The 12,373-nt window shown below is 42.0% G+C and overlaps 1 protein-coding gene across 6 annotated transcripts in view; it reads left to right on the top strand.

Annotated features, from left to right (window-relative positions):
• The first annotated feature begins 4,405 nt into the window (after positions 1 to 4,405).
• The window catches only part of NAP1L4 (nucleosome assembly protein 1 like 4), a 28,885-nt gene continuing 20,917 nt past the window's right edge, over positions 4,406 to 12,373 (top strand). For 3 of the 6 annotated variants that reach the window (XR_010606345.1, XR_010606344.1, XM_065637050.1), the window contains exons 1-5: positions 4,458 to 4,499; positions 6,406 to 6,446; positions 8,703 to 8,734; positions 9,961 to 10,022; positions 11,528 to 11,627. Coding sequence is in view for 4 of the 6 variants with exons in the window: in XM_065637050.1 (XP_065493122.1) it covers positions 8,721 to 8,734; positions 9,961 to 10,022; positions 11,528 to 11,627 (176 nt within the window). In the remaining 2 variants the exon portion in view is untranslated. Of the gene's footprint in view, positions 4,500 to 6,405; positions 6,447 to 8,702; positions 8,735 to 9,960; positions 10,023 to 11,525; positions 11,628 to 12,373 lie in introns of those variants that run through there. The other 3 variants (XM_065637052.1, XM_065637049.1, XM_065637051.1) reach the window with 3 other exon arrangements.

Raw genomic sequence — 12,373 nt, 5'->3', positions numbered from 1 at the left:
CAGTTAAAATTTTTTCTTCCTATCTGTTTCAGCTATCCTTGGAAGTCAGTATTGTCAGCAAGGAAAATGTCTGATTCATGAAGCATCTGTGAGTTAGTGGACTGGACTACGTATTTTCTATTAAAAAAAAAGCGTCACACAAATTGGCAACTCTTCCTGTAAAGAAGCTGCTAAGATTTTACTTAACAGCAAGTTAATCTGTGCTTTCCAAATAAAATCAGAGTAAAATAAAAACTGAGTAAAATAAAATAATATTTTGAGTTCCTTTTCAAAAGCAGCAGGATAATAAAAATGACCTTGGCAAAGAGCCAAGAATTTGTAACCAAAAACGAGCTCCAGAGCTACTACAGATCAGTTTCTTTTCTCCTCTCTGGAGCCACAATTTAGCAAAAACTTAACACTATGCCTAAGGTCCTGGTGAAGGAAAACTTGGTAGCCACCAAAGAACGCTGCAGCCAGGACTGAATGCACACTAAGATGACTTCTCAGTGAAGGTGTTCCAACTGATCTGTGTGATCACTGAAATGCACAGCGCAAGACCACTTCCCTGGCAATCCATCAAGGTGGCACTTAAGTGAATTCCACTGCACTTGCCCAGTAGGAGTGACCTGGCAGCCAGGAGAAGAGAATGCAACAGCAACGATCTGCATTCCCTGTCTTAGTCACCTGTCTCTCAGCAAGGCAAACGGAGAGAGGACTCCACAGTATTATATTTTTTCATTTCATTTTACAATGTACATGTATGCATGCACTTGCTCAGGGAAGCTAGTCTGGAATATGATTTTCTAAGCATTATGAAAATGAAAATTCCCACAGCAAAATCTTGGAATTTTTGGAACACAGACCTCGTATTGGTCTGTACAACATGGAGCTTTTTATCTTCCATCTATCAAAGAATTTATTGAGAGATGGCAAGGTAAAAGCATGGTGCTTCTGTTTTTAATTGCACCCTTGGCTGAAGGCCAAACTTGGCAGCAGCAAATTTCCTGTCTTTTGTTCAGAGTGTGCTTTTCAGCCTTTCCAATGTGAATATTCACATTGATGTCAAATGTGAATACTGCTCCACTGAAGAGAATAAGTTCTTCCATCACTCAGTTTGTTCAGTTACTGGTAGAAAAATCTGTGAATTGTTCAGTCTGGTCTTGTTGCCTTCAATTTTCTCAAACACTTTTAACTAATGAGTGCCTAATTACGTTTATGATACTCTCTTCAACCTCTTTATCCTAATGTTTTTATATGCTGTCTGCAGTTCTGGGAAACCACCAATGCATTTTAAATGTGCAAATAAGCAAATCTCTGCAACATACCGTACATTCCTTCAGCTTCTTTTTCTACATTATAAGCTAACACTTTCTGGTGGTGGTAGTTGTTGGACCAACTTTAGCTCCCTCTTTAATTACACAATTTCTACCAAACAAAAAGGGAAAGGAATTTTTACTCGCCTCTCTGATTTCACAGGGCAATTTCTATACAAGACGCTGTACCACACGCATAGTATTTAACATGCATAGTACTTAATGTGTCTTCTCAGACAGAACAAATTAATTAAGAGGCACATTAGCTATTTAGTACCAAGACTCCACTTAGCAATGATCAAAGTTCTTCCTCCAGAAAAAGTCAGTGATGAACTAAGTCTTATCTCTCAAGTTAGGTTGTGAATGTCTGGCATCTCACTGAGAGCAGTTTCCATTAATACCCACCCAAGGGCAGAAGCCACAGACACTTTAATGCCAGTTACAGATCTCAGCCTAAGCTTTCTCTCCAGTGTCTAGTGCATCTGTTCAGCAGCTCTGCCATAATCCCTTCTCCCAGTTTTGGTTCTCCAAGCTCTCGGGTATGCTAGACTGCGCGTTTAAATCAAGCCAGAGTGATTCAGCAAATACCTTTTTGCAGCTCTCTGCAGGGTATGAGCACCTGACAGCAAGATGACTCCACAGATCGTGCCTATCTGTAGTCCTAGTGTCCACCACCGTGCTACGAGAGGTTAGACAAAAGTCAGCAAAAAGCTCTCACTGATTGTGGTGATTAACGCCTTTGGAGACGGGCATTAAATCCAAGGCTGTAAAGTAATTTAAATATATGCTTTCAACATACATCAGTGGAGGAAGAGAGCCAAATACTTCCAGCGCTCTGGACTGTTTCCAGGCTTTAATAATTGGTCCAGAAGAACCCAAATCTACTTTTACAAGACCATCTTAGTTTTAATGTAATCCAGGGTTTGTAGCATTTATGAGAACTGCATTAACAAGATGGTGACTAATGCAAAGGGGCAAACTCTACACATGCCACAGAAGATGCAGCAGAGCAACAAGAAGTCTGAACAGGGCTGCAGCGCATTCCTGCAACAGCAGAAAGGTGCAGCTACATCACATACTCAAGCAAAACCTCCTACATCTCCAAACATCTTCTGGGTGGAAAGGAGAAATAGCTTTTAACAAACTGGAGATTGACAGAAAAAGCTTAAAAGAATAGTTGACAGCTGTGAACCAGCAGCAAGAACATAAGTGTGAGGTAGGAGTACCTTCAGATAAATCCTCCTTTCAGAGTTCATTATGCTCTTTTTTGGAAGACTGAGAATTAAGTGTGGCCACTATAATGATTAAAGTTGTCCCAAAATAAGAATTCATGGAAGTACGAAGAGACCATTAACCTACTGATGTTAGAAAAAGGACTGGTATGGAAAAACAGGGAAAAAGGGTTGGGAGAAAAGAAAATAAGTGGAAGAACCTTCCACTGAACATGTCCTCTGGCCCACCAAATCTGCTTGTTTGTACAAGTGACTCTACATTCCTGCAGTTCTTCAGCTGTTTGTTACATTACTCAAAATTATCTTGTTCCTTAGTTACAGTATTGGTACCTATTTAAGTAACTATTCCTTAGTTATTCCTGTCACTAAACTCCTACAAAATCCTGAATTAATCCAACATTAATGTATTGACTGGTTGTTAATTAATAAATATTGGTTTCATAATTTCCAAATTTTGCCCATGGTTGTGATAAATCCTAGTCGTTAATTACTGAAACCCAAGACTAAGTTGCAGACCTGCAGAGCACATTTTTTAGAACGAGGGAATCCAGTGACACAATAAAGGGGCAGTCGTTTTTCCTATTGAGTGAAAGATTACTAAAACTCCTAAGTGGCTTCAAATGCTGAAATTGCACTGTTCTAACATCATGCTATGCAGCGCCTGCTGCTTACAAGTCACCATACAAACAGAAGCCGTATTGTTAGGGGATTATTGTTTTGTGGTTGTTGTTTTGCTTCTTTTTTACAGAAATGACATCTGTATCTAGACTAAGAAACAACGCTGGAAAGGCGAACATCTGCATTTTCAAAAAGGTGCTCAACCTGAAACATCAGAAAGGGCTTTTTAATAGGAAGCACTCAGGTCTTTGATTTGCCTATCAGCTTTGAAACTTTAGTCTTATCCATGCAGATTATCTACAGAGCAGTTCCTAAAACCGTTATCACATTATTCGTCTAGTTAAAATGCAGCCCTTCCAACACAGGTGCGTGTACCTGCTAGGACAGTAAACCTCGCACTGCAGGCGACTGAGCGGAAGGCAGGCATCGCCAAGTCTGTCTCGGCAGCTGAAGAAACTGGAAAGCAGCACCGCATCGCAGCAGCCAGGCACTGCCGCCTCAGAAACTGCATTTCCCAGCCCTCCGCACGGCCAGTTCTAAGGACAGGCCCAGGGCCCGGCACAGCTGACTGCGTGCGGCTGCCAGACGCAGCAGTTACGGGCCCGCCGCCTCCTCCCACCTGCAGGGCGCACGGAGCCGCCAGCCCGGGCACACATCCCCGGCCCTCAGCGCTTCCCCGCCGCGGCGGCCAGCACGGCCGGAGCCCGCTCCCGCCCCAGGCCCGGCCCCAGCCAAGGGCTCACGCCGCGGCAGCCGCGGCACCGCCGAGGGCGGTTAAAGAGCACCCAGGAGCCGCAGCACCAGCAGCGGGAGGTCACCCTCTGCACCCCGACCAGGCGGCCCTCGGAGACGGGGCGGGCCGGAGCCTGCCCCTACCGCCCCCCAGGGCCGCCCGCCGAGCGCCTTTCCCGGCGCGCTCCGAGAGCGCGGCCTCCAGCGCCCAACGCCCGCCGGGCGCCCCCGCCATATTGCCCCCACACCGCTCGCGCAGCCGCTGTCGCTTTAAGGACGCAGGCACGAGCCGCCTCACCTCCCGTCCGCATCACGCGCTCTCCCCGCGCGCCGCCAGCCCCGCGCGCACATCCCCCAGCGCGTCCACCCCCCCCCACCCCCCCACCCCGCGCTTGCACTCTGATTGGCTGAGCGCCGCGTCGTGGGGTAGTCAACATGGCCCGCGTGCGTCGCAGCGGCTGTGGCGCTGCCAGGGCCAATTGGCGGCTTCTTTGCTGAGGGAGGTGCCCGCGCTTCAGCCAACGGGAGGGAGCTTTCTTGGCGGCGGCGCAGCCCGGGCGAGCCTCCGAGGAGCTGAGCGGCTGGCGCTGCTGTCTCTGCGGGCGTGAGGGGGCGCGGGCAGGTGAGGGCTCGGCGGGGCCGCGGCGCTCAGCTCCCGGCCTTTGGGCAGCGGGTGGCCGGTGGGACCAGCGGAGGGCCCGAGCTGGCCGCCGCGACTGCAGCGCGGGGCCGGGGCGCGCGTGCGGCAGCCGTTAGGGCCTGCTCCGGGGTGGAGCCCGGCGGCGGCGGGGGCCGGCTGGAGCCGCCTGGCGGACAGGGGCGGGCCCGGCCCGGTCAGGCACCATTTTAAGGTTGGTTTGAGAAGTTTGGACCGCGAGAACGGGGACTCTGCGTGGCTCTTAGTGGCGCTGGGCGGACGGAGCGGTTCAGGCCACATCTATGGCCGCTCTCGCCCGCCCTGGGGAGCCTGGCAGTGAGCCCTCCCTTCCCCGCCCTCCCGGGGGAAGTGGAGGAGGAAGAGGGTGGGAGAGCTGTTGTTTGTGGTGAATAGTTTTTCCGTCTCTCTCACCCTGCGGTGCTCGAGTTGAGGCAGGCCCGTAGCCGCTTCGATCAGGCGCGATTCTTTCGTTTGACCTCATCGGCGGTCTTGTGTTCCCTCAGCCTGGTGTGGGACCTTGGGCGCTCAGTTTTCATTTCGAAGTCCCTATCTCCCAAGTGAGGCCCTGTTTGGAATTTTTGCTGCTGCTACAGCTGTTTACTGTATATGTAATACCAGTGTTCGTAGTTATTTGTCTGCGTCCCTTCCTGTAACGTCTGCCTGCAAAGCCTCGAAATAAAAAGGTAGAGAAGCAAGTATGTAAGGGGTGTCAAACTCAATTTCACCGGGGCCAACATCAGCCTCGCGGTTGCCTTCAAGGGGCCGAATGTAATTTTAGGACTTTATAAATGTAACTACTCCTAAGTTACAGGTAAACCAGAACCACTAGGCAAATTTTTATAAAGTCATGTCTAACCACGATAGTATTCCTTCACGAAAACTTCCAAGGTGAGATTAAGCATTGCCAATGTTCAGGGCTTGTGCACAGGTTAATGAGCTTTTTTCCTCTTGACTATTTTTTTTTTTTAATTATTTCTTCTCATTTCCCTTACAAAGAGTATCAGACTATTATGTTTGTGGCTTCTTGCAGGGTTGCATCCCAGCAGCTCTCAAACGGAAGTCATAACTTTCCCTTCTGATTTGTTGTAGTTACGAAAAACAGTAACAGTTGTGGGTAGAAGTCTTCCTGTGAGTTCAGGACTTCATTAATTTCCCATTTCATGTTCTAGTTGTGTTTAGAAGGTTTGTACGACAAAATGTAGATGTTTTTAGCAGAGAATATTTATTCTTGTATTTATAAATATGTCTTGCTATTAAAGGTACAGAGATTTTCTCTGAAGTTGCATCCATCAGGCCATGTCCTCATAATGAACTTCTGCTCGGTGTGCTTATGGTTTCCTGCTGTTTTAAGTGACTAGTGGTGTGTGGCATTTGTGTTTTGCAGCAGCCAGCTTTGTGGAACAACTGGTGGTTGTAGTCTACTCTTTCCCAAAAGCCTAGTAAACGCATTAGTTATTTGAAAACAGTGAACTGTCCAGCAGAAATAAGATAAGGATTTGGTCCCTTCTTTGTGGTGGCAGCAATAATAACAATACCTTACATTCTTTTTTTCTTGGAGTTCTGATAGCTTTCTCATGCCTTGTCTGTAAACTGAGCTCACTTGCTTGGAAAACAACTAAGGCAACAAGTATGAAGGCTCAGTGCTTTGCTACTGTACTTTTTCAATTAGGTGTCTGCATTTAACTTTGTCTCTCTAAAGTCACTTTGCTCTCCCATCCCCTGTCCCCACCAGCTTTTACTGAACAGTTTTGTTGGTAACTTGGCAGCAGGTAAGCCATTGGAGGAGACAGCTGTGGTGCAGTGGGTATTCACAAGCTGTTTTGTAAGAAAGCTTCTTGTAATTATTTATGTATTTCTTTTTACTTTTTAGTTACCAGAGGAGCAACTTTAAGGAGCAAAACAAGTCTTAAAGTATGTATTTGCACCAGGGAATGGTCTCTTTTTGTTGTTGCTTTTCTTGTTACTTAGGTGAATGGCTTTTGTCAGAACATGCCCAATTCATGTCTGTTCCAGTGGAGATTAATTCAACTACTATCTAAAAGTTATTCAAGTTAGGGGAACTTTATTACATGTTTTCCAAACGCAAATGAGAATGGAACGAGAATCTTGTCTTCCCTGAGCAGGGCTGAGAAATAATTCCCTGCAGGAAATACAGCAGAAACAACTAAGCAGGAGAATTTGGATGTGGAGTGTATTTTTTTCCATTAGCTCTGTCAGTGGGCCTGAGTTGGAAAAGGCAAGTCTTTGAGGCTAATTTTTAAGTAATGCGAGTCTGCGTTTTTAGTTGCTTATCATTGCTTCCTCTAGTAGTGGGTTGGATTGTATAACTTTTTGGATGAACTCTGATATTAGGTCAGTTTGCTATATATTACCTTTTTTATCGTGGTTTGTTTCTTTTTTTTTCTTTTCCCGTCTTCATTTTCTGTCTGCTCTGGAAGGAAATACGTGTGTGTGCTCCTTTATTTCTTCAGCTGTAAGACAGTAAAAATCTTCTGTTTTGCTCTAGTGGATGGTTGCTGGCATTGCCACTTTCTCTTGTTACCTTTAAGGCAAGAATAAGTGTTTGCAAATAAATATGCCTGGGTTGCTGAAATACACCTAGTCTACAAGAAGCCCCTTCTGTTTGTTCCTGGACTTAATCTATAGGGTGGGCTCTTGGTTATTTGGTAGATGTAAAGGAGATTTACTTCTTGTGAAATAATATATATTTTATATATATATATATAACTTTTAGTACTTTTGTAATTAAACAAAGCTTTTCAACTCTATTGAAGTGGTTGTGAAAGTGTTGCTTCTCTAGCTTACAGCAGGAATCAGCGTTTTCCAGATGGGAGAGTGCATGCGATCTCTGCCCCACCCCCCAGCTCTGGCTGCCACTCAAGATGTCATTAGCACTTAAGCTCTTCTTTGGTAGCCGTGTTTTGGAAGCTGGGCTAAAGATCAGCCTGCTTGGCCTTTATAGAACCTAAGAAATCAGATCGGTTGACTCTAATGAATGATGGAAGGTACTTTTTATTCTAAATTTGGCTTGCAGACTAACATCTGCTTTCTTGATAGTGAAAAATATCACCTGTGCCTATCTATGGTATGTAGTGATTACTTGTGTTTGTGATAAACTGTTTAGAATGGAGGAAAAAACCCCAACCTGTATGACTATAATACAGGCTGTTTTAAGAAGATGGACCAAATTTGATATCACACACAATTTGAAATTGGGTCTATCTTTTTGGAACACCATGTAGATAATACAGGCTTGGATATTATGCCCCAGTAAAGAAATAACAGCAAAATAAGTTACGCAGCTTGGCTTCCTCTGATTTCTCAGGAGAGCTAATTTAGACCTTGGGGCTGGGATAGCTGCACTAAACTTGGTTCCAATCATTGCTAATACCGAAACTTCAATTTCTGTGTTTCCTCTTCGTTTTCTCGCTCCTAATAAATAAATTTAAGGCAAAGCTTTGTATAAGGGATTCTGCCCTTGTAGCTGCTGTCAGAAACCTTTCTCTTGGTAAATAATTTTCTTCAGTGTTTTGCTTCTCTTTATCTAGCAGCAGCTTTAGGTTGTCATTCAGTATAGTGCAGCAGAAGCAGCTGTTCACAAAAATAGCCCTGATTAGACAGACAAGTTGGCATATTTTTTTGCTCAGGTGACAAAAGAAAATTCTGATGTTGTAATTCATTTGAACTTTCATTGTTTTCAGATCAGGCATAGTAATACAGTATATGCGGAGATTAAAAATTCATTATGTACTGTGATACTGTCAAGGAATTAGAAAATAATATATTTATTTGTTTCTCTTTGGCTTGAATTTTTTTAATAGAATGGAGAGCTAGCTTAGGAATCTGTGACACTTGTTTGCAGACTGAATGCTTATGACCTGGTAGAAATGGGTTAACATCTGGAATACCTAACAGGAAGAAATAAATATAAAAGGGATAAAGGAAAGCACATAACAGACTGTTTAAAAACTATGAGGAAGTTCCAATTTGGATTGGGTATTATGGGAGCTATTTACTTCAAGAGACTGTGCATGATGAATTTCATAGCAAACCCAGCAGCTATTAATTTATATTGAGGTTTTAAACAAGGACCTGTTCTATTTTCATATTCTCTTGGGGTAAACAAATTACCATGAAAGTATTTTTAAACTGTATTTTATCTTGCAGGTGGATACAGGCACACAGATGGCAGATAACAGGTATGTTGGACTGTTTTCTTGAAATCTGATCTTCTGTGGGAGGGTACCTTTTACCCATGAGGAACAGGTTACCAAATTTGGATAAGAATAATGTTATAATACTTTTCTCTAACTAGACTGTGTTCCCATACAGCAAGGACAAAACACTCATTTAGGTACAGAAGCTGAGATTGTAGTGTATTGGATACAGAATTACTCTGCTCTTGGACTAACGTAATTTATGTTGTCTTGATTCAGTTTTCAGTGTTCATATTTAAATGCTCTAAAGACTTGAACAGTGATCCTCAGTGTTCCTCTGATCTGTATGATTTAAGCATGCAAAAGGCACTCATTTTCTAGTTTTTGTAGCATTTTTGGAACAAATAACAGTGTTAAACTGGTGTAAATACATATGTGATGCTGGACTTCCAAAACTTGCTGTGCACTACGGTAAGCTGGATGAGCTAGTCTATCTGGTAACTGCCCATTTGCATATGTGATATCTTTTTTCCTTTCGCATCTGAGGGTCAATTTCAGCAATACTCAATCTGTGTTTTGCAACCTATAAATTGGCAGGGAGCACAGGGAAAGCTTGCTGGCTGCTAGCTCATTTTGGGCCCTCTCCAGCACAGGAAGCGTGATGGAAGACATTGCGGCAGAGAGGTGGAGAGGACAGGGACATCTCTTTTTAGAGTAGAAGCAAATGTTTCTACTTTTAGTCAAAACAACTTGCTATAGAAATTTGAAACAAAGAGCTTTTATCTCTTATTTATCTTCCTTTCTTACCTCTGTCTGTTCTCGTGTTTTTCTTCATCACTTAGACTAAAAGGGTGTCTTGTATTCCCATTTGTGAGTAATAACATTTTCCTGTCCAGAGTGACCCAGTATAGGTGAAAGGCCAGCCATTTGCTTAATGAGATGAATTTATCTGTCACTGCTTTGTTTTGGGTTGTTGGTATGTTGGTGGGTGCTGGTGGTGTTTGGTTGGTTTTGTGGGGGTTTTTTTGGAATTTTTTTGGTTTTTTTTCTTCTTTGCATCCTTTTCATCTTAGGAGAACTAGTTTCATATCCAGACTTCTAAGTTTTGAGAAGCTTGAAGCCATAAATACCTGTCTTTTAGTGGCATACTTGTTTATAAGACTTGTCCTGTAGTAAACACTGAAAATTCAGAATACTTTTGTTCTTAAGTGTTAACATTTTTATAAGGTGATGCCTTTTTAATATGTTACATTTTAAAATTCTTTTAGTAAAACGGACGATACTGCTTCGGATTCTGTGGAGGCCGCTAAAAATGCAAGCGACAAAAAAGGTAAGAAATACATGGTAGTAGCTAGTATTACAAAGGTGGAATAAGACTATTGCCGTGTCTGTTGAAGCTTATCTACAGGTCCAAAACCTTTACAGTCAAAACTACAGATATATTCACTATTGAAAGCAAAGCAATGGTTTCTAGGGTACCTGTTCACTTGGTGATGTTTTCCATGTTTATTGCAGCCAAGAGCAAAATAAAGGCTACATTTTTGTAACAGTGAAAGTATTTTTGCATATGTTGTGGCTGAGATGCTTTACTATTGTGTGAAGTAACAGACTAGATGCTTGCAATAAGGCCTGTGTAGACTAGGTTTAACAACATGTACTTTTTATCAGCATAATTACGAAATGAGCACTCCTGTGCTAGCGCTTTAGTATCTTGTTTGTAGGAAAATGCATCTCTATAATATGTCCTCTTGAGGCTTTTATTCTTTCTTTGTAAAGTCTACAAATAACTGCTGAATAATGCTTTTCAAATTAATAGTTATAATGAAATAAGTTATAATGAAATATGTTTCATGTATGTGGTTATTGAATGTTCTTTAGGTCTCACTTTTTAAAATTTATTTTTTAAGAAAGTCTTTGACTGGCAGTTGGAAATGGCATATAAGCTGGTAGACACCATTGAATAATTCTTATAGTCAAGTTGAATTAAGGAAAAACTAAACCAAACAAACAAAAAAACCCCTCCCAAATAAACCCAAAACAACACACAAACCCAGCTTCATCAGGTTACCATGTGCTGTGTTTTTGTGGTTGTTTGTTTTTTTTTTTTTTTTTTTAATGTCTGGAGAGAAGAGCAGTGAGAAAGAATGGAAAGATTTGAAAAGCAAATATCTTCCCACTATGGCCACCTGTGCAGTTATTAGTAAGGATTTTTAACTGCTAACCAGAAGCATTTTAGTTCTGATGTCCTGTAAAAATAGTCTTATGTGAACTGTTGTGATAACTGAGGAGTTTTAAAGATTATTAAAGTCTCTTGATGTAAAAAAAATTAGTAGTTGTCAAGGAAATGGTTGCAGTTCTATGCTGCTTTGTCATGCACAAAGTTTTTGTCAGGTTTTTTCAGGAGTGAGACTGAGAAACACTTCTACAAGTGTGTTGGAAGTATAATTCAGTGGTTCTTCTCTTGCAAATATCTATGTGGCATATGAGCTACATCTAGTATAGAGGGAGGATAGAGAAACTCCTGTTTTGCACTTTCTTACATAAAAGGGAAGACATGAAATTTGTTTGTGTTGTCAATGTGCTACTTGCTTCTAAAAGCAAATATTTGGTATATTTGCAGAGAGAAAAGTGCATTTTCTGTAATTATCCAATTTTATCTTTCTGAAATCTGATCCTGAGGTAATTTTGCTTGAGTTATTAGTTAACTATTAATACAGTGGTGCTATTTGAGACCTGGAAAATAGTGAGTACTTTTACTGTGACTGCTCTAAGACACAGTATGGTGAAAGTCCTATGTATTCAGATCTGTTTTAAAACAGATTTCTGTCTTCATAGAAAAGCTAGCAGACCAAGTGATGCAAAATCCACAGGTCCTGGCAGCTCTACAGGAACGTCTTGACAACACAGCACTTACTCCTTCAAGTTACATTGAAACGTAAGTACAGGACATAATAAAATTCTTGAAAGACTGAAAGTGTAGTGTAATGTTATTACTGTATAATATAGGAAATTAGAACAAATGATTAATGAAGAAAAATGTTTGACTTTAACTGTGATTCATAGTGGCCTACTTCTGGAAGGAAGAGTCAAGTTTTAGATTATTTACACAAAAGCACAAGCAAAGTTTTGTCCAGTTCAGTATTTTCCTTGGCTGTTATTACTTTGGTTAGGAATAACTCACCTTGCCCCCTTTTGTTTCCTTCTGTGACCCTTTTTCTGTCAGGGTGTGTGCTGCATTGATGGATGATTTCTGTAAGATTGCTGTCCGGGATATAGTGGAAAGTTCAGGACTTGGAAATCCTTGGTTTGGAGCTTAGTTTTTTATTAAATGTAGAGTGGACTTAAACTTCAAAATTTTGCCTTTAGTAGATATTTGTGCTTTTATTTCTTGACAGGGAATAGCTGGTAGACCTCTTTTAAAAAAATGCTGTAAAAAGTTCTTTTTACCTGGCTTTGTATAAATGCTTAATAATGTCAAGTGCAGATGGGCAGTGTGTACTTTTCTAAGTATGACCCATCAAAACGTTCTCCTGTAGAATGCATGATTCTTATTTTTCATAGATGGATCACCATAACTCTAGTCTCAAAGATAAGGTGTAAACAAAGATATTAATTTCAGATCTCTGAACTACATGGGGAGGGTGGTGGCCCCAGGGAATGGAACAGAAGATAACACTTTTG

This window comes from Caloenas nicobarica, chromosome 5 (assembly GCF_036013445.1).
Source record: "Caloenas nicobarica isolate bCalNic1 chromosome 5, bCalNic1.hap1, whole genome shotgun sequence".
NCBI classification, from domain to species: domain Eukaryota; kingdom Metazoa; phylum Chordata; class Aves; order Columbiformes; family Columbidae; genus Caloenas; species Caloenas nicobarica.
The sequence above is the reverse complement of the archived record's forward strand: the minus strand, read 5'-3'. Positions and strand labels throughout refer to the sequence as shown.